General features: G+C 39.1%; 1 protein-coding gene across 1 annotated transcript in view; it reads left to right on the forward strand.

Moving 5' to 3' along the window:
• The first annotated feature begins 8,010 nt into the window (after positions 1-8,010).
• LOC146383596 (matrix metalloproteinase-17-like) overlaps positions 8,011-18,978 on the forward strand; it is an 89,937-nt gene continuing 78,969 nt past the window's right edge. The window contains exon 1 of the mRNA XM_084934928.1: positions 8,011-8,622. Within this exon, the coding sequence (XP_084791054.1) occupies positions 8,479-8,622 (144 nt within the window). The 5' untranslated portion in view covers positions 8,011-8,478. The remainder of the gene's footprint in view (positions 8,623-18,978) is intronic.

Consider the following 18,978-nt stretch of genomic DNA (forward strand, 5'->3'; position numbering starts at 1 on the left):
TATTTACAATAATAGGGTCTATCCTATTACTGTTAAATTAACAACAAATTACTGTAAATATTATTATATTATAACTTTTTTTTTTACTGCAAATATCCGTAAAAAGCTTTGGAAAGTTGCATTTTTTACATTAAATTGCTGTATAATTGACAAATATATTTGTTTTTTTTCTATCATGATTTTGGTAAAATAATACGTTGTCTACCTTAAAATTTAGGGTTACAAAACCAGTATACCGTATTGTCTTTTACAGATTCCACATTTTTTACACGGTATATTCCTGGCAACCACAGCTGCCGGTATTTTACCGTGAATTTGACAGTTTTTTTTTTTTTTACAGTGATACTGATAAGAGTGAGAGACTTGACTATATCAGTTTAACAGCTGTTATCACTAATTAGTTTGATTTTTAATTTACATAATAAAACATGCAGTCAGATTATAAAATGTTATGGATTCAACCACCAGCCGGTATTAATTAGTTAAAGCATCTTAAAAATCAGTGGAAATGAGGGAAAGTATATCTTCAGATATATTTTTGTGTATTTTTAATGCAGGACTTTTAACAGAAAATAATGTAACACTGCATTTTTAGAGCAAGGTAGAGCTGCAGGAGAACCAAATTAAAAAGTAAACGATTTATGGGCCTTCTTGGGTCCAGTACAGAATCATCAACTTATTTTACATCCTGGCTGACCTCATAACTATTTACAGGTGATAGAACACATCCATGGGCCCAGCCAAAACCTTTATTCTAAATCACTTGGGGATATAACAGGAGAGACAATAAAAATCGAAGCATGCAGGTAAATCACCTTCAAATAATCTCTAGGCTATGTAAAAGTATAAAGTATTCAAAATAGTTTTCTATGTAAAGTAGCAGTATATATAACAAGTGTAGTTAAGTAAGTTATTTTAATTGTTTTAAATAACAGAATAGGGTTTCCGTAAGTGTTTAAGAAAAGCTTACTTAATTACTAACTACTGCTGTTATATTGTCCTCTTGTTACAATAACTCAGTTTCATTTCTCAGTGTATTTAATGTGTTTACGTAACAGTTAATCATATTTAAGCCAACATTTTTATAGAGATTAACAGCAATTAATAGAAGAAGAAGAATAGTTTGGAAATTTAAAAAATATAAATGCCCAAACAAGTAACTGGGCAGGGCCAGCAAAATTAATCCCATCAGAATGAAGATTCTCTTGAATGTTTTGTTTCTATATCAAAATATTCCTATTTTGCTATTATTATTATTATTATTTTTTAAATCCTCTTTTGTGTTTTGATTTATTTTTTTGTTGTTGTTTTTTTAACATCCGATGACATTTATTGTTTTTTCTGGAATAAGAAAAAACCCATGTTAAGAAGGTATACTGTATTTGCAAAACCCAAGGTCTGTTGAAGGAATGGTACAATCACACTTATTTATGCCTTTTGCACCCAGAGCGATGAGCAAACTACACATCCAATCCAGGTACAAATGGAAAATAACTGTCCAGCTTCTCTTGCTGCTATTTTGTTTTCTTAAGTGCCTTAACTATCACATTATGATAAGCAAAATCTCATTGTAACACAGTCTAAAATTATTAGGAAAAATCTGAATGGTAAGACTGGCAAGATCTCTCTACTTATCCAGTTTCTTCCAACTACCAGTCAATTTTGAATGACTCTTTTGTTACTTGGAAACAGAATGGCATAAGAAACATTTAGGCACTTTCACAAATTGAAATAATAATTTGGTATAATCACGTTTTTTTTACGTTTGTTTGTTTTTTGTGACACCTGCAGAATCTCGTAGGGAAACTATGTGCGTGATTCCTGCTGAGCCTTTGAGAAGGAGTGTAATCTCCTTTATCTATAACTGCTTACTCAGTCTTCAAAATCTATCAATAGAGTCCCTAAAATATGCATAGCAGGGAGATTTAGCAGGGGAACGAAGCACTGGAAGGGATACATAATGCCTAAATTCGTGCTAACAAAAAAAACCACAAATGTTGCATCGTCTTCATTTTTCCAAAATGTAACCTTCTGAAATGTTTAAAAATATAGATTCAACATGTGTTAGTAAATACAGATTGACCCCAGCCTCATTGGCACATTCTCTCTGGTAGCATCCCAGTTCAAGGTCATATTGGAGTTCAAACTTTTAAACACAGAAGGTAATGCTTGAGCTTAAACTTGACTTTCTCAAAACAATTACTTCAATTTATTTAGTCAGTTAATACATTTGGGGCTTGCTCGGGACCCTTCGGGGGGTGGGGTGCCCTTGGCCTCTCGGCCTGGGGCTCGGTCACTCTGGCACAGCTGGCTGCCGGCGGAGCTCACAGGCATGTCACTGCAACCCCCCATGTTGTTTATATTCTGCTTCCAAAAAGCCAGAGTTTCTTGTTGTTGTTTTTTGTTTTGGGTTTTTTTTTTAAGTGGTCTAGATCAATATTTCTTCAGACTTTTGGAAGATCTTTCAGATTCTTCTTCAGACATTGGCTGCTTTTTCACTTATTTTCAGTTCAGTCCTTGTACTTGTATGGGGGGAAAACCCCGACAAAGACCTGACACAGAACCTGAGAGATGCATTTGGCCCTTTAGTTGATTCATCTACTGCTTGCTGAAGGCTCATCTGAAGAGATGGCCTCAGTGGAAGGGTGGCTGTCACTCTTCTTTGGAAGGGAAATAGGGAGAAAAAGCTGAGGTTACCAAATTACACAAGAACTGGACTGAAAATCATTGGTAACAGATCTGATGGAGTGATGAATCCAAATTTGAAAACAGTAGTTTTACTGACCATTGTCAGTATATACAGACAAGGTCATGAGAGAGATAAGGTCATCTGTAGCCACATGTAACACATGGTGGAGGTGTTTTCATGGTTTGGTGTGGGAAATTTGATGGAATTATAAATGCAGAAAAGTGCTGTTAAAAATAACACCTAGAAAGCATCGAATTGGCACCAGCTTCATTTTTCTGTATGACAATAAAAGCATAACTGGATAGAAAAGCACACAATTGAATACTATCAGCCACAAACTGGCCTCCCCAGAGCCAGGACCTCAACATTACTTTGAATGTCCTTCAAGAAGCCTTGAGAAGTATGGAGAACCTTTCCATTTTCCTAGCAAAATATTTAAAAATAAGCAGTAGCCTCATAACTTTTTCCTGGTACTATATAGTCAGCATTCTGACTGTAATTTTAAAATAATTTAAAAAGTATCTTTGAACTATTATTTTTGGTTTTGTTTTGGGGTTTTTTATCCTAGCTCAGAAAACCCATCTCAATAGGACTACAGAAGAACTCAAGCACCTGTTTGTTTGTTTTACTAAATTCTTTGCTTTGCTGCATTTTATGTGTTTTGGAAATTAATTTAAAAAGAACAAACAAAAGCTAAAGAATAGCAAAAAATAAATAAATTTACAGAGAAGATTAGCAAAGAGAGTCAGTAATCATCCATCTGCAAATGTCAATGAGCATGTGTGCAGACCAGCCAGCTCACAATATGGTGAAAATGTCTTCACACAGGCCAAACAGCTGAAAGCTGATAAATGACCTGTGTCTGCTGTATATATCTACATGCAGACCTGAACTCTGTTTCCTTTATGCTTATTTGTTTTTGGACACTTCTGGGCTTCTCCTACTAGTCGTACTTTAAAAGACACAATCATATGAATTATGGAGCATGTCCTCAAGCATCTTACAGAAAGCGTGCATGAAGGGCTGAGAAAGTCTGCGGGAGATCCCTCATGTCTTCTCACTGTAGATTTTATGGTGGGCTGCCCCCAGCGTTTGTGGACTTACAAGAACTATACATCAAAGTCTGCAAGAGTGTGACAGAAAGATTGGGTAAGGCAGACTTTGAAGGGGAGGAGGAAAAAGAGAGATGTAGAAATAGAGAGAGACGCATTTGAATCAACGACATATGCACACACAAACACACAATGACTTAATTATAACATATCCTTGATTGATTTTACTGTCCAGGGAGATATTGTTAACTAAATAAATGTAATCAGAAGCATTATTTACAGTAAAGCTCATGCACTCTGGCAGGCTAAATGGAGTTTACTACATTCAACCTTCCCAGGGGTGAATATCTACATTTAACCAGTTTATGTGTGTATATTATTTATGCAGTGTTCCTGTGGTGCATCAAAAGCTATGTGTTAAATGCCACATAAAATAATTTTTAAGACTCAGAAAGGGCCACAGTCGCCACTGCTACTCCGGATTGCTGTGAGCAAGGCAGCAGAACCTGCTCAGAATGAGAACAAAAATGTGACAAATGGATGCTGTTTAGATGAAATTGAGATTTCAGAGTATACCTCCAGTCTTGGCTCTGGAAGTTTAAATAGTTCAGGAGGGTCAGTGGAGATGGGAAAAAGTATTACTGTGGATTTTTAACTATTTTCAACAAAATGGTAAACATTTAGAAAGACAGCAGATCAAAAGATGTATTTTTTTATAAGTCTGAAACAAATCAAGCATAATTTGTTTAATTATTTGGATTATGGTAATGTTGAAAATGTTGCTTTTTTTGTAATGTAGTTTACTCTTGCGTAAATATCTCTGCAACAGGTTATGAAACAGACCACAGAGGGTCTGACACACACGCAATAGACAAAGATAAATCATTTACATGACTTAATAAGAATGATCAAATGTCGTCTCTCTGATCACACAACAACCCAGTAAGGCACGCAACAACAATCGCATCGCTGCTCAATGCCATCAAACAATGCACTTGTCTGTTGAGTTTTATCCTGAGGAATTCAAAAGGTCTGCGGCCATTTGGCACAATGTTCTACAATAAATATTAAAATGCACACGCTACAGTAGCAGCGGCCAAAAAACTCAATTCAGTCCACGTCTGCAGTGGGCAATGACTCTTCCTATCATTATGCGATCTGACCAAGAAAATGAGCTAAATTTCTCTGGGAAGGAGTCTGAGGATGGCGAAACACTTCAGGTAAAATGTGCACAGCAGACTAAGATGAGTAAATGGATGTTTTAACCTTCTGTTAATATAAAACCAGATGATTGAAGCTTCTTTTTTGCCAGCAGGCATGCTGTGAGACACAATATTCGGATGCTACAATTATCATAATGTTGTGGCAATATGACTAGTCTGACTGGGACTGGAAGCAGCTCTAACACAGCAGAACTTAATGCAGCTGAGCAAAAATATATTTTTCATGTCTTTCCCCCTCTGGACCAGTGACGAATGACTGCTGTAATGGATGAGAATAAATGTGTGTATATGTGCAAGTGTGTTCGTTCCTACCAAGAACAAGAGCACGACAAAATAAAAACAAGCATCAGTCATTTAAATGCATTCAAATACTTTATTCCGTTTACATCGAGTGACCAGTCTGCATATGAACTAGTTAAATGTGCTCTCAGTATGCTGGTCATTACAATAATGCACCTACAATACCTGGTGGATTTAAATATTATGCAACACAAAGGAAATAAATTAGTGCATTACCCCTTTTTTTTAGAAGAAAGGAACCGCCTCATACCACTGTTTCATATAATAATTATCTCTGTAGCGCAGCAAATTGTTTTGTGTTTTCTCTGATGTTTTCTCAAATATGGTGAAAATAGAAGTGTAATGAGGGGTACAAAATAAAACATCTTTGCATTTCAGAGACATATGCAGATTCTCTACTTCACTGACCTAACTTCTGCTGATATGTTTATTAATTCCCATGTTCTTTAACTCTTTGAGCACTCACTGCTCATGGTTTAATTGAAAATCTGCATCAATAATATTACTACTTAGATGATTGCTTCGACTACGACTGCTGCCACTGTGGTGTCCTGAAAGGGCACAGTGGCGTCAAAGAGCTGACTGAATAACCTTGGCTGTGATCTACTTTGAAATGTTCCCATGGATGATGCCGTAAAGAAGCAACCATGACGTCTGCCTGTCCAACACCAATCAAATAACCCTTTTAAACTCTTTATGTGCCAATTAACTCAAAGTTTCTTCATTCCTTGCCATTGCATTTTCAATCTGTCCATCCATTCACTTTCACTTATCCAATGCAGGGTCATAGGATCTTATACCCACTGTCGCAGAATGAGAGGTGGACTACATCCTGGACAGGTCGCCAATCTTTTACAGGATTGACACAGGGAGATAGTCAATCATTTATATGCGCCAATTAACCTAATACATGCATGTCTTTGTTACTGGGGGAGAAAGCCAGAGTACCAGGACAAAACCCAAACAGACACAGAAAAAAACACATGCAAACTTCACATAGAAGCACTATGATATGATTTGAACCAAGGACATTCCTGCTGTACAGCAACAGCGCTAACCACCACACTGCTGTGCTGCCATGTATTAAAATATTAGTTGAATAAAGTCACACTTAGGGAATAATAAGGACTAAAAATTGGATCACCTAGCCTTAATTAGCAGTGATTAAAACTGCACCATGAGGAGATCTGGAAGAGTTCCAAGTTTACTATTTTAATGGCGTGTAGCAAGCTCATTCAAAATGTGTGATGGTAAACCCCAACCCACTTTGTGCCTTAATTATTACTTTATCTCTAAGTCTTGTGTTGTAAATGTACTCTTTGTCAATAACACAAATTCAGGACTAAGATTAAGACTAAACAGACAAATTGAAATTTATATTCAAAGTCGTATTTCTTACCACAAATTCATAGAGTCCCCAAAGTGGAAATGAGACCACAGTGTTTGGCCTTACAGGAAGAAAGTAGATAAATTGGCAGTCTGGTGCTCTGATCACACTCTGCCTGAATATCAGCAAAACAAAAGAGATGATTGTGGATCTCCTGAGGTCAGGTCTGTGTAACCATCCCTCACTTTACATTAAGAGTAAGGAGATGGTGTGTGTCACCAGCTTGTAGTTCTTGGGGATAATGTTCACAGGAAACTATCCTGGGACTCCAACACAGCTTTGGCCATCAGTAAAGCCCAACAATGCCTCTTTTCTTTCAGGAAACAGAGGAAAGCAAAGCTACCACAGAGACTGTTGGTCAGTTTCTGCCTATGTGCAATAGAGAGTGTTGCTGCCTGGCTCTTTAGCTGCACAAAAGGCAGAACAGGAAGCCATCCAGAGGATCATTAAAACTGCTGGAAAGATCATTGGGGCAGAGCTTCCATATATTACAACCATCTCCTCCCGCTGTTTGCAGCTACCTATCCTCACTGACTCTTCTCACTCTGCCAATCACCTGTTCCAGCTGCTCCCATCAGGCAACAGGTTCAGGTCCATTAAAGCAACGACTTGTGGAATGACAAACAGTTTCCATCCACAAGCAATCAGACTTCTTAATGGCTCACATACACAACTCTTCCTGGCTTTAAATTACATAAAATTAATTTGTATTTACTATTTTAATTTTACTATTTATTTATCATTTATTAGTTATTATTAATTGTTGTTGGAGAGCCTGTACTGTCTTGTTCTTGTGACAATGACAATAAAGGCAAATGATCCTGGCGGGTGTATCGATGCATCCACTTGCAGTTAATCCATAATAAATTATTCACTTTTTTTTTTTTAAATCCACTGGCACCAGAGGAAATTCGAGCAATCATGAAGTTAAGAGGATTTACCAACTGCGAAATAGGAATATCTCAAAGATTTTGTCTGACCCTTCCAGTATATATTGCTGTATTTCCGTTTCAGGGAACAACAAGCATACTGGTATTGTAATGTTATTACCACGATGCATGGTTAAAAGACGCTCTTTTGCATCTTTCTTCGATCTCCTGTTTGTGTAACACACAGACAAACTCAAATTCACGCTACTGCTTCAAAACAGGATTTAGCCCAAGAAATATACACACTTAACACTGACACATTTCTCGTGTAAGGATAAAAGAGCAAAATCGATAAACTGTGCTTTATGTCTTAACCCAAGCCACCCCCGAGACCTTCACGTTACGCACGACGCGCGTCATACATTAAGTAGAGTCCAAGTGGGCTGAGAAAGGCGCTGAACTCCCCTTCTCCCCCCCTTCTCCCTCCCTCCCCAGAATCCTTTGAGCCAAATACTCATCCACTCTCTCAGCGTGCCTGTCAACGTGCGATCTCCTCTCCTGCCCGGGACAAAGCCGCACACAGCTGCTTTCTTTCCACAGTGTTCGAGAGTGCACGATCCGGAGCGGACCTCGGGTGTCTTGCTGCTGGAATAAATAACCTGTGAAGGACTTCTTATACAGACTGAGAATATTCAGTTTGTTACTTCTTGTTGTGACCACTTAGGCGGTGATCACAAGTGTTATTTCGCAGAAAACAAAAACTTGAAATTCCTTAACGTCCCTACCGAAGAGAGAGAGAGAAAAAAACGGGTTTAATGTGTTTTATGTGCTTACGGTCAACAGTGAGGTAGACTGACTCGGGCACATTTCACAGAGTGTCGGCGTACGATTTATCCAATGGATGCGGCTGCCGGGGTCGATGTCTGAGCCCTGCAGGATCAGCCTGTCATAGGGCATCATGATTTCTTTGGTTCTTCACAAGTGGATGAGGAATATCTCTCCTAAGATGCTGCTGCTGCTGGTGGTGATGCCGGTATTGTGGTTTTTACCTCTGGCTGGAGCGGCTCCTTCTCTGACTACCGAGCAGCTGGACATGGGGGTGGTAAGTTTTCCATCTTTTTACACGGGGATAGGAAGTTTGCTACATTAACGTTTTTAGACATGCATGGGGAGTGGAAAGTTTTCAGACCTCCCGTGGGCATACCAACTCTCGGAAATGAGCAGTTTACCCTACTTTTGCATGTAGGAATGCCGTCCTTTCCATTTGATCGGAACTGTAACACCTCGCAGCGGTCCAGTGTCCCTAGGGTAGCTTGGCGTTGCAGACTGGGTGTAATGGAGAAAAATAGGAGACTGTTGCCAAAGCAGGAATCAGAGTCCCTGTAATGGTATTCAATAAATAAATGTAAATGTATTTGCCTTGGCGGCATATCGACCTCCTCCACAGCATGCTGACATAGTATATCCTCCACTGATGAATGGCAAGCGGGGCTCCCTTCCAGCGCGACGACAACCTCAGCCATAGGACATTATTTCCTTTCCTCAGTAATGCCTCTAAAAGACTACTTCAGTATATTTTCCTCATGCTGAGTTTGATCAGCATGAGGGGAAAAAAGATAAAGCGCAAACCTATTACTGGCGTGAGCTGCTAGTTTAATAGGTTTCATTAGTTTACTGTGGCGATAAATGGAATTAAAGTGTGGAACAAGTCCATAATTGTAATGTGAATTTTACTATTTACACTCTGTTTTATGCATAAGCCTTGGTACAGTCAAAAAAAATCACTCCATTCCTCTCAGTGAACTGTATTCAGCAAATTAAAGCTATTGTATAATATTTTCATCAGCAGCTTGGGCTCACAATACTTCCACTTTATATTTGGAGTTTAATGAGCTGCAGACTTGCAAATTAAACAAGTATCTGTTAATTAGGAACTCTTGAGACACTCTAATTAAGTGTATACATTAATGGCTATATTACAGATCAACTTAACTGTCTCATTAGGTTTTACTATTTCTTGTTATCTCCACATTGTTTTGCCTAATATAAAACCATAGAGATTCATCCCTCCGAGCTTTGATGGATTCATATTGTATTGCTGTTCATTCAGCTTGTGTCTCCCTGCATTCGTCTCTGCCAGCTGCTTGTTTGTCTTTTTTTGTCGTTGTTGGTGGTGGTGATGGAGAAGATTGCACATTAAGTCTGTTATCAAAGAACTTTCAGGGTTGGTTTTCAAGCTCGACCAGTTCCACATATTACCTGGTGGATGTTTTGGAGACAACATTTTGTTTCCTTGGTCTTCAATACTCAGACCTGCAGACATGTTTTGACCTTCAGTTTCTCAGGTTTGAAGAATACAGTGTGTTAATTGCAAATGTTTGGTCGCCATACCTTAAAGCCATCTTGATACTCAACAAATACTTGGTCTCTTATGTAGCCAGGAGAAACAGAACAATGTGTCCTTGACTTAAGCAGTTTTTCTTACCACTAAACCATCCTGGTTTGAGTTGAAAAGACTGGTTGGGTTTAATATTTGCTACTTAAAGCACTATCCTCATCAGTCATGTGTTTACATTGGCTCTCCTCAGGTTTGTGTTAGCTGCTTCACTACGAGTGGCTTTAGATGGGTTTAACTATAATGTTTACGTAATTTTTAGCCTATAAATAGTAGTGGGGGTAAGGTCTAAGCATCACTGACAGGAGTGGTTAGACACATTGTTTTCATTACTGATTATTGGAGTAATTTCTGCAATGAAACAGTTAGTTGTTATGTCTAAAATAGAAATAAATAGAAAATAATGAAGAAATACCTGTCACAGTGTCTCAGAACCCAAGGTGACATCCACACATTTCTTGATTTTTCTAATCAACATTCCAGAACCTCAAAGTCTCCAATTTGTTATTTGATAAAGCAGAATAAATACACAAATTAACACACTGGAGAAGTTTTGCTTGGAAGCTGGGGCTTTATCGATGCTCTGACACCATGTCATTCCCTATCGTAACGTTAGCACCTTAGACTCAACAGTTTCAGCATATAGCATGTGTGCAATACCAGGATTTTTTTCCTCAGTATGTGAAAGCAGCTTTAGGATGGTCATGGGTAGGCAGATGGACAGATGAGCACCATTCTCCCCTGTGATTGGTTGATTAACTTTTAAATAAGACTTCTCCTGCATTGATGAAACCACCCTCAGCTGCTGAAAAACAGGTGGATAATTAGTTGTTGAGGGTCTGAGTAGCTTCTCCCCGGCTCAGCCCAGTGGTTTTCATAAGTGCTATACATATGGGACTCGGTCCACAAAAACAACCATCTACCCACAGAAGCGTGTCCTGATCCCCAGCTCTACTGCTCCACAGTCCCATTACACTTCAGAGCCATTACTTGGCTTTTAGTCGTGCTGAATGTAGCGCTGAATGTATCCATCTCTCTTTGTAACCACTGTACACAGTGACCATAATTAACTGCACCACAAACTTAAGCACAGCTCTGAGGCATGCAGTTTTCAGATTTGCTGTTATCTAGCCCAGTACATCACTGCAGAGCACCAAGTTGCAATTTCAGCATATGAGGGAACTACTACACAACAGCTATAATGGTCCCTGCACTATGTTTTCCACTCATAATGTCATTTTAATCCTGATGGCTGCTTTCTACTCCAGTACTGAATGTCTGACTTCCTCTGGGAACTGTTCATCTCTAATATTGTACTTACTATTGCAGCTGTCTTAAGCTAGAGGTGTGGTGAGCGTAAAAGTTGTTGATAAAAGCACCTTAAGTACGCTTTAATGCTGTAAAAGTGTGGAAAAAATGCCTTTCCTGCATTTAATCTTTTAATGATGAAAATGTTAACTTATTTATTTTTTCATGTCTTTAAGCAATAAAACCAAATAAGTGTGTGGTATATGCCTGATGGGATAACCATTCCTTACCAGTCTGCCTCTAACTCTCATTTTGCTTCATAATTCCTTTAATGAGAGCACCATCTGGTCTTCTGTCCACTGAGTAGAGAAGGAAAAAAAAGGAAACCCTGGTAGACACCACCCTCTTTACCACTGCTCCCTTTTTTCCTCTTCACTGCTAGACCTCATAATACTGAATTCTCATGCAACCGGCGTGCCCAGCCCCAACACTCCTCATTAGCTCTTTCTTTGCCTCTCATGAGTGTGCAGTTCACCAGTATTATATTCTGTCCCCTCAGTCATTCAGTCTCCTTCCTTCAATTTTCTTCTTCCAACCCAGATATAGGATGCTTTCTTTCTACCAGCACATCATGGTTCTTCTGATTACACGTAGAGGCCCAGGGAGAGAGGCAGCTCAAAGAGAAAGCTGGATGCAGAAACAGTCAAGGGAAGGAGTGATGGAAGCATTGTGCACTGAAATGACTAATCAGCTATATATTATCAAAAAAACCTAACAAAGAAAGAAAAGAAAAGACAGCAGATATTGAAGGAAAAGCAGGAAAAAGTAAAATGCTACTTCATTTCTATCATGCCCGACTTTTGGATACTTTTAGCACTACCGTTCCACTTCTATCTTGACGTGTGACCCTTATGTCTGTACTACTGCGCCATGGGGATTATATCCAGGACAAGGGCATTTTTTTCTCTGATGTCACAGGGTAGATTTCTGTGCAGCATTGTGTCATGATTAACAGAGAGCGAGAGAGAGAGCGTTCATCATGTAATATATAACACATTCCCGTCTTCTCGGGAAGAGGGAGATACTGTGGAAATGAACCAGTCCTTCAATCTGCTCCTTTCCAATCTGTCATTGCAGCTTTGCTAAGTGTAAAAGTTCTCTTGGGACTTGCAAGTTTCTGAGGAAACTGTCAGAGTTCATAATATCCTTAGAGCCCAATTCAGCAAGGATCTTAAGGGCCCTGGTGCTCTGTTGGCTGCGCTGTAGCATGCTGGTGTGGGAGTTAAGTGTGGCAGATGCAGCACTTCTGCATAATGTTTTCAGCCAGCAAATGAATTTGTCTGTATTATTTAAGCCATGAATGTGATAGTTGGTCTTGCCTTGTTTGTTCAAACTGCTAAATCCCTTTCTAATAATGTTCTGAATTTTCCTGATCTTTGGCTGGTTTCACAAAGAGTGACTCTGACAATGGCTCAAATGTAAGTAATCAGATATCAGTGGAATAATTTGCAACACATTTTGGGAAAATTAAGACACAGCTGGTTATGCAACCACATCAAAAAACGTATCTTTATTTACACCAGCAGAAAATGGAAGCGAGTCCATAAAACCAGTGCTCATTTCTGTGTAACTCTCTGAGTTAAATTATGACTACCTAACTATACTGGCGAGTCTAAAATATCCTAGTAAAACAAGCCTCTAGTGCTCTGGGATGTGTTTTTGTGGGTTGCATGTGCATTTCAGATTTATATGCACCAAAACAAATTCACTCTTTTTCTGCCGTCTGACTTTATGTAACAGTAAAATGATTGAACTGGTTGGTGGCACAAGCACTCCAGGCTGGATCTTATCAGTTTATCTGCTTTTTATTTCAGCAGAAAAGGGTGGATATCTTAGTCTCAACACAGTAGTTCTCTCCCATCTATTTTTGTTTACTTTTACAGTAGTGATGGATTTAATATTGTGGGCAAGTGAGTGATGTTTTCCACAACAGAGCTGCACGCGATTGGTTTGAACTGACTTCATTACTTGTGCAGGCACTCTCCAGGGCTCCCCATATAGAAAACCTCAAATCAACTCCATGTGGACAGTTCTATTTTAACTTCGGGGGCCCCGCCTTCCCTCTTGTCTTTGACCGGATCAAGGTTTTGGTTGCCATTGCTATTCAAAGGGCCGACTACATCTTGTAATTACAGTGGTTTCTGGTGTTATGCTGGCTCACATGCTAAAACCTAAAATAATCCATAGCCATGCCAACTGAACTGCCAATAGACGGCTTTACTAGCACGATCAAGAAAACCCAAAAGGAACAACAAAGCTTCTCTGAAATTGCTTGCAGAAATTGGCAGAATTATAATAAATGTGGTTATGTCTGTATGTGAATACCACTTTCTTCTTGTTTGTGTGTTTCTGTTTTATAAGTTGTGTATAGATCGGTCGGTGTGTGTGTGTGTGTGTGTGTGTGTGTGTGTGTGTGTGTGTGTGTGTTGGTCAGTGCCACACTAGTGATCTCATTATTTGTCGTTACAAAGCAGTTGTCATTTCTGAACAAGTGAAATAGATGGTTGAAATAAAGAAAAGGTGAGGGACTGGATGAGGACAAATGTTTGTCATCTTTGGAGTCAACTTCAAGACCGCTATGGGTTCATGATCCTATTCGTCTGAATGTCCAAATAAAATGAGGAGAATTACAGGAGCAGGAAGAAGACCAAGAGAGATTGAGTGGGTGGCAGAGATAAGCTGCGTCTCCATCCAAATATCACTGGCAATTAGACCTACTTTCTCTAGTCCACTGTTGATACTCAAACTCCTATCAAGTGAATATAATGAGCCAGTAACAATCTGCAGAATTTTAAGAGGCACTCGTGATCCTGTAAATTGCAGTTTATTTGACTGTTTGAATCGCATTCTGAAGTGGGCTTAATTTTGCATTTGGGTTTATGGTAAGAACAGAGCTTTGCTGTTTCGGACTCAAGTTTAAAAATAGAGTCAAACACAGCGATATGGACACACTTGCACGTGTGTGCATGCTCTGTGTGTATTTTTGAATGAGCATGCTTAATGTAGACATGCCAGTTGCCAACATTCCTCAGCTAAAGCTAAACAGACATCACTGCAAGGATCACTATAGAAACATGCGGCAGCTCTTTCATGGCTTTATGAATTGTGTACCAGGGCAGTCCATATATACATCCTTACATACATAGTCACTCCTTTATCTCTGAACTTAATAAGGCCCCCTCCTATCTTAAAGACGCCATAGTACCTTATTGTCCTAACAGAGCACTTCACTCTCAGACTGCACTTACTTGTGGTTCCTAGGGTTTGTAAAAGGCGAATGGGAGGCAGAGCCATCAGCTATCAGGCTCCTCTCCTGTGAAACCAGCTACCAGTTTGGATTCAGGAGACAGACACCCTCTCTACTTTCAAGATTAGGCTTAAAAATGTTCCTCTTTGATAAAGCTTAAATGTAGGGCTGAGTCAGGTGACCATGAACCATCCCTTTTAACTGCTACAATAGTCATAAGGCCATTACACACCAAGCAAGTTGCAGAAAAGTGACATGAAACTCGGAATTTTTCAGACACAAAATTGTTGTGAAACTTATATACATACTGAATGTGTTGCATTATTTTTTTCACCCTAAAAAAATGCACTGTGGAAAAAACAAGCGATGATGAGCTGATCCTAATATTTATAAACAAGGAAAGGGGAAAAAAACAGATTCTGGGTTCATACAATTGTCCTGTGAAGGCACCAGTACAGAGAATTTCATGGTTTGATCGAGGAGTTGAAACTGGCCTGATTGGTCAGATCTGTTTATTTGCATGCAAAAATCAGAAAAATCAAACTTGATCCAAAAAAGAATAAATGCCACAAATTCGTCCTTCATAATTACATGGTCAGTGTGAACGGCCACATTAAGCATAGCTGAGTCTGAAAAATATTTCTAATGCTCAAAACATTTGCACAAATATTACACACTCGGTATGTAAAGGCCTGTAGACTGCTGGTGGGCTTCCCAGGAGCATTGTTACTTCACTCATCTCCTTTCCTTCTCTGTGTGTTTATACTCCTCTACTGCATTTAATCATTAGCGATTATTAAACTTTGGCTGTCTCTCTCCTATAGTTTGCTTTTTGTCTTATCTCCCTTCTCCTCCCCCTCATCCCCAATTAGTTGTGGTGGATGGCCGCCCCTCCCTGAGCCTAGTTCTGCCCTGTCTCACCAAGTGCTTGCTCATAGGGGTTTGGTAACTGTTGGGGTGTCTTTCTAATACTGTAGAGTCTTTACTGTACACAGTGCCTTGACGCAACTGTTGTTCTGAATTAGTGTTATTTAAATAAAACTGAATTGAATTGAACTTTAAAATGGAATTACATAGATGAATTTGCATACTACCTGCTCATAGAGCAAACATATTGATGCAATGCCACTCTATTATACAGTTCCTAGCTTATGTAAAGTGGATTTGATTGACAATTTTCCATACCATTAAAGGTCACAGAGATTAACAATGGTGTACATGTGACACTGATTGCTGATTATTTGAATGACAGGCAATTACATATCACCGTATGACCTTTCTGTTATAGTTTGAGATTTCCCAAAGTTGATGCAAGCAAAAAGAACAAAAACAAAGGCTGCTTTCAGATTTTTAACTCAACATGTTTCCATCACTCGGCTGCACAGATGAGGAAGTGTTTTTCTCTAAACATCCATCAACTGGATGTGTGCAATGCATAGAGACAGATAATTGCTAAAAAGTGCCATGTGATACAGATCAAATACTCGAATTTCACCTAGCATCTGGAGCATAAACTGGAGTAAGGCCATGAGAGGACATGTTTATTGAGTGAGATTCCATTTGAAATACTCCAAAAGGCTACAGCATCACAGACGCTGTCCCGTCAATCAAAGCAGCCGCACCTTCCATCTTTAAGCTCGAACAAAATGAAAACAAGTGAGTTGTTTAAAAAAAAAATCCAATGACCAAACAGTTTTTTAAAAGTGGGAAACTATCCAAAATCTTGTCTTGTACCAGGCTGTAAACATGCATTTTAACACTGTTGATTTGGGGCTTACTTTTACAGTCAGCCTCAGTGGGCTGCAGTTTTGGCACTTCCATGTTGGCTTCCTCATGTAGAGTCTGCAGCAATATTAAGGTGGATATTGCATGTCAAAGTTAAATCAAGAGGAATGCCGGGATCCAAGATTTCCCAGCAGAACATTTGTTTGTAATATGATTCGTGCTGCACACTCAACCTTCCAGTGAGTTTCTAGTGTTGTGGATAATTGGTGTATAGGTTAACCCATAGAAACAAACAAGTCAAAGTCTAATTCTGTCAGGTCTGTTATGTATTTGTGTGTAACCTTCTTTTATCCCCACTATCAAGGGACACTGGCTAAGCTTTATTCAGTCCATGTGTCTGTTGGGCTTTCTCTCATTGCCATGCCACATTAGCATCCACAGAGAGAAGAACTTCAAAGAAGGTTTGGGGGCTTTTTACCCTCAATGGAGACACTTAAACTTATGCTTATTAAATTAGGCTCCAGTTGTAGGGGGGCTGTTTTAATTGGCTCCATCAGTTTGTTTATCTTTAGTCTCTTGCTGACATTTTAAGTCCTCTTTCTACTTAGCATCCCCGTTTTACCATCTCCCACTACCCCATTCAGTCACAAAGGTTATCTACCCTTCTGTTATTGATGCATGTCCATATTAGGAAAAAAAAACACGAGAAGTGGACTTCTAACAGTGAAACTGTAATAGATTTGTTTTCGGAAGTGAGGAGAAAGACACATATTACACTAAATGTTTTGGGTACTGAGTAGATTTTCCTCTTTAACTCTGCTGGATTTTTCATTGACTTTGGCATCACTCAGTACATACCCTCTGTCTTCTGCCATAAAGTGAAGGTTAATTTGTACTGTAATTTTTAGGCCTGCCATTAATACCCTTTGTACTGAAATTTGCTAATTTTGGGAAAAAAGAATGCAGAGACTTGTGTTTAAACAGGTGCATCTTTCTGGCCTCTCAGAAATGAGGTACAAGTTGCACAAATTAAGCACATTTTTCTCATAGTAAACAAGATTTTGTGACAAGCCGGTGGCTGTCTCAGCAAGGAGGTTTACACACACTCTCTGACAAAAAGCATTCTTCAAAATGCAAAAAAACTGCAAGCCATTGTGGGCATCATTCCAAACAGTGTGTAGGTGTCCCTTTTATAATTTATCATATGAAACTAAAGTATTTCCCACAGAATTTGTTTCTGTTTGTTGCAGTAATGAGGGTGGATATGCATTCATGCAAGCACATGTATGGAGGCAGACCCCATACCTTCTTATAGAAATAATTAAGTAGCACCTTATATTGTGACTTTGTCAGTAAATTATAAAGCAATAATTAGCATTCTCTCCAGTGTGTACATGGACTCCAACTCGATCAAATAAAACATTAAGCAATATAATCAGAGTTTCCCTGACCCTGCAGGCTCACTAAACTTCACAGTCTTGGACTGCAGTTGATGACAGTAGTCATTGTTCTGCTTTGCTGCCTCGGTGAGGTTGACATTTTGGCACGTGAACTAATATCCATGTGCTGCAGGTTCTTTTTAGAGAGGCACTCAAGCAAAAAGTAGATCTCCGGAGCAAAAGTATGGTCAGTTGTAAATAGCTGCAGTGGAAGTTAGAGTCCATCTGATGCCTTACAAGTTTCTTTTTGCATAAGGAACTGAATGATATCAGGGACTGCAACCACAGGAACCTGGCCAGCAAGCCTGCCAGAAGATAAGATGCCATGATGGGAAATATGGGGAAATAAAGGCGTTATTTGCTAGGAAATAAATCACAGATCTTGATCTTTTAGGCAATTAAAAAAAAGAAGAAGTTAAAATCAGTCAAAAAACATGCAAGTTACTGTCATAGTACTGGGTCTGTAACTCAGTGTTTTGTGTATCTTCGTTTTATTATTTGATTGTTGTATGTTCTCAGTGTTTCCTGTTTTATTTTAAAATAGTCTGTTGTGTCTTTATCATTGTGTTTAGATTCACTTCCCCTGTAATGTCCTTAGGTTCATTTGTGTCAGCTGTTTCCTCATGTGTTTCCACTCCCCCTGATTACCCCTAGTGTGTATTTAGTCTGTGTTTCCGTTCACTCGTTGTCAGGTCATCTGTTATTCCACACCATAGGCATCATAGTTGTCACAGTTTCATAGTTGTTCATAGTCTGCTCCCAGTGTAGTTTTGTCGTTTTCTGTTTTTCCCCTTAGCATTCTTCTTGTTTGCCTTCATTTAGCCCTAATAAAGACTCGCTCTTGTTTCGCAAACCAGCTCCGTCTCCTGCAGTGTCTACTCTTGGGTCCGTTTAAAAAATACATCGACGCACCCCGCCGTGACATGTACCTAAGCACCCATCTCAAGTAAACTCTGTATAGTAAACACAGATTTTGTGTTTTCTCAATCCATTAATGCATTTTCCATTCCATGACTCCTGGGTTGACCATGTTCCATTATTAGTAGTCAGAAAAGCAAGGAAAACAGGATTTGTTTTGCTCACTTGCAAAGTCAACCCATTCATCAATCATTAACAATACATCACATTGCAGTTCTTTTTTTGGCCCTGAAAAACATTGGCATTTCCAACTTCCATCTTCAAATGGAATGCTGTATATATCCCAGTTGCCATAGTGTGACAGGTTGACTACAGCCTGGACAGGCTGCCAGTCTATTGCACTGCTAACATAGATAGATGAACAGCCATTCATGCTTGCATTCAATTTAGACTCACCGGTTAGCTTAACATACATGTCTTTGGATC

Source organism: Perissodus microlepis, chromosome 7 (genome assembly GCF_051167445.1).
Source record: "Perissodus microlepis isolate ML-2025 ecotype Zambia chromosome 7, ASM5116744v1, whole genome shotgun sequence".
Taxonomy (NCBI): domain Eukaryota; kingdom Metazoa; phylum Chordata; class Actinopteri; order Cichliformes; family Cichlidae; genus Perissodus; species Perissodus microlepis.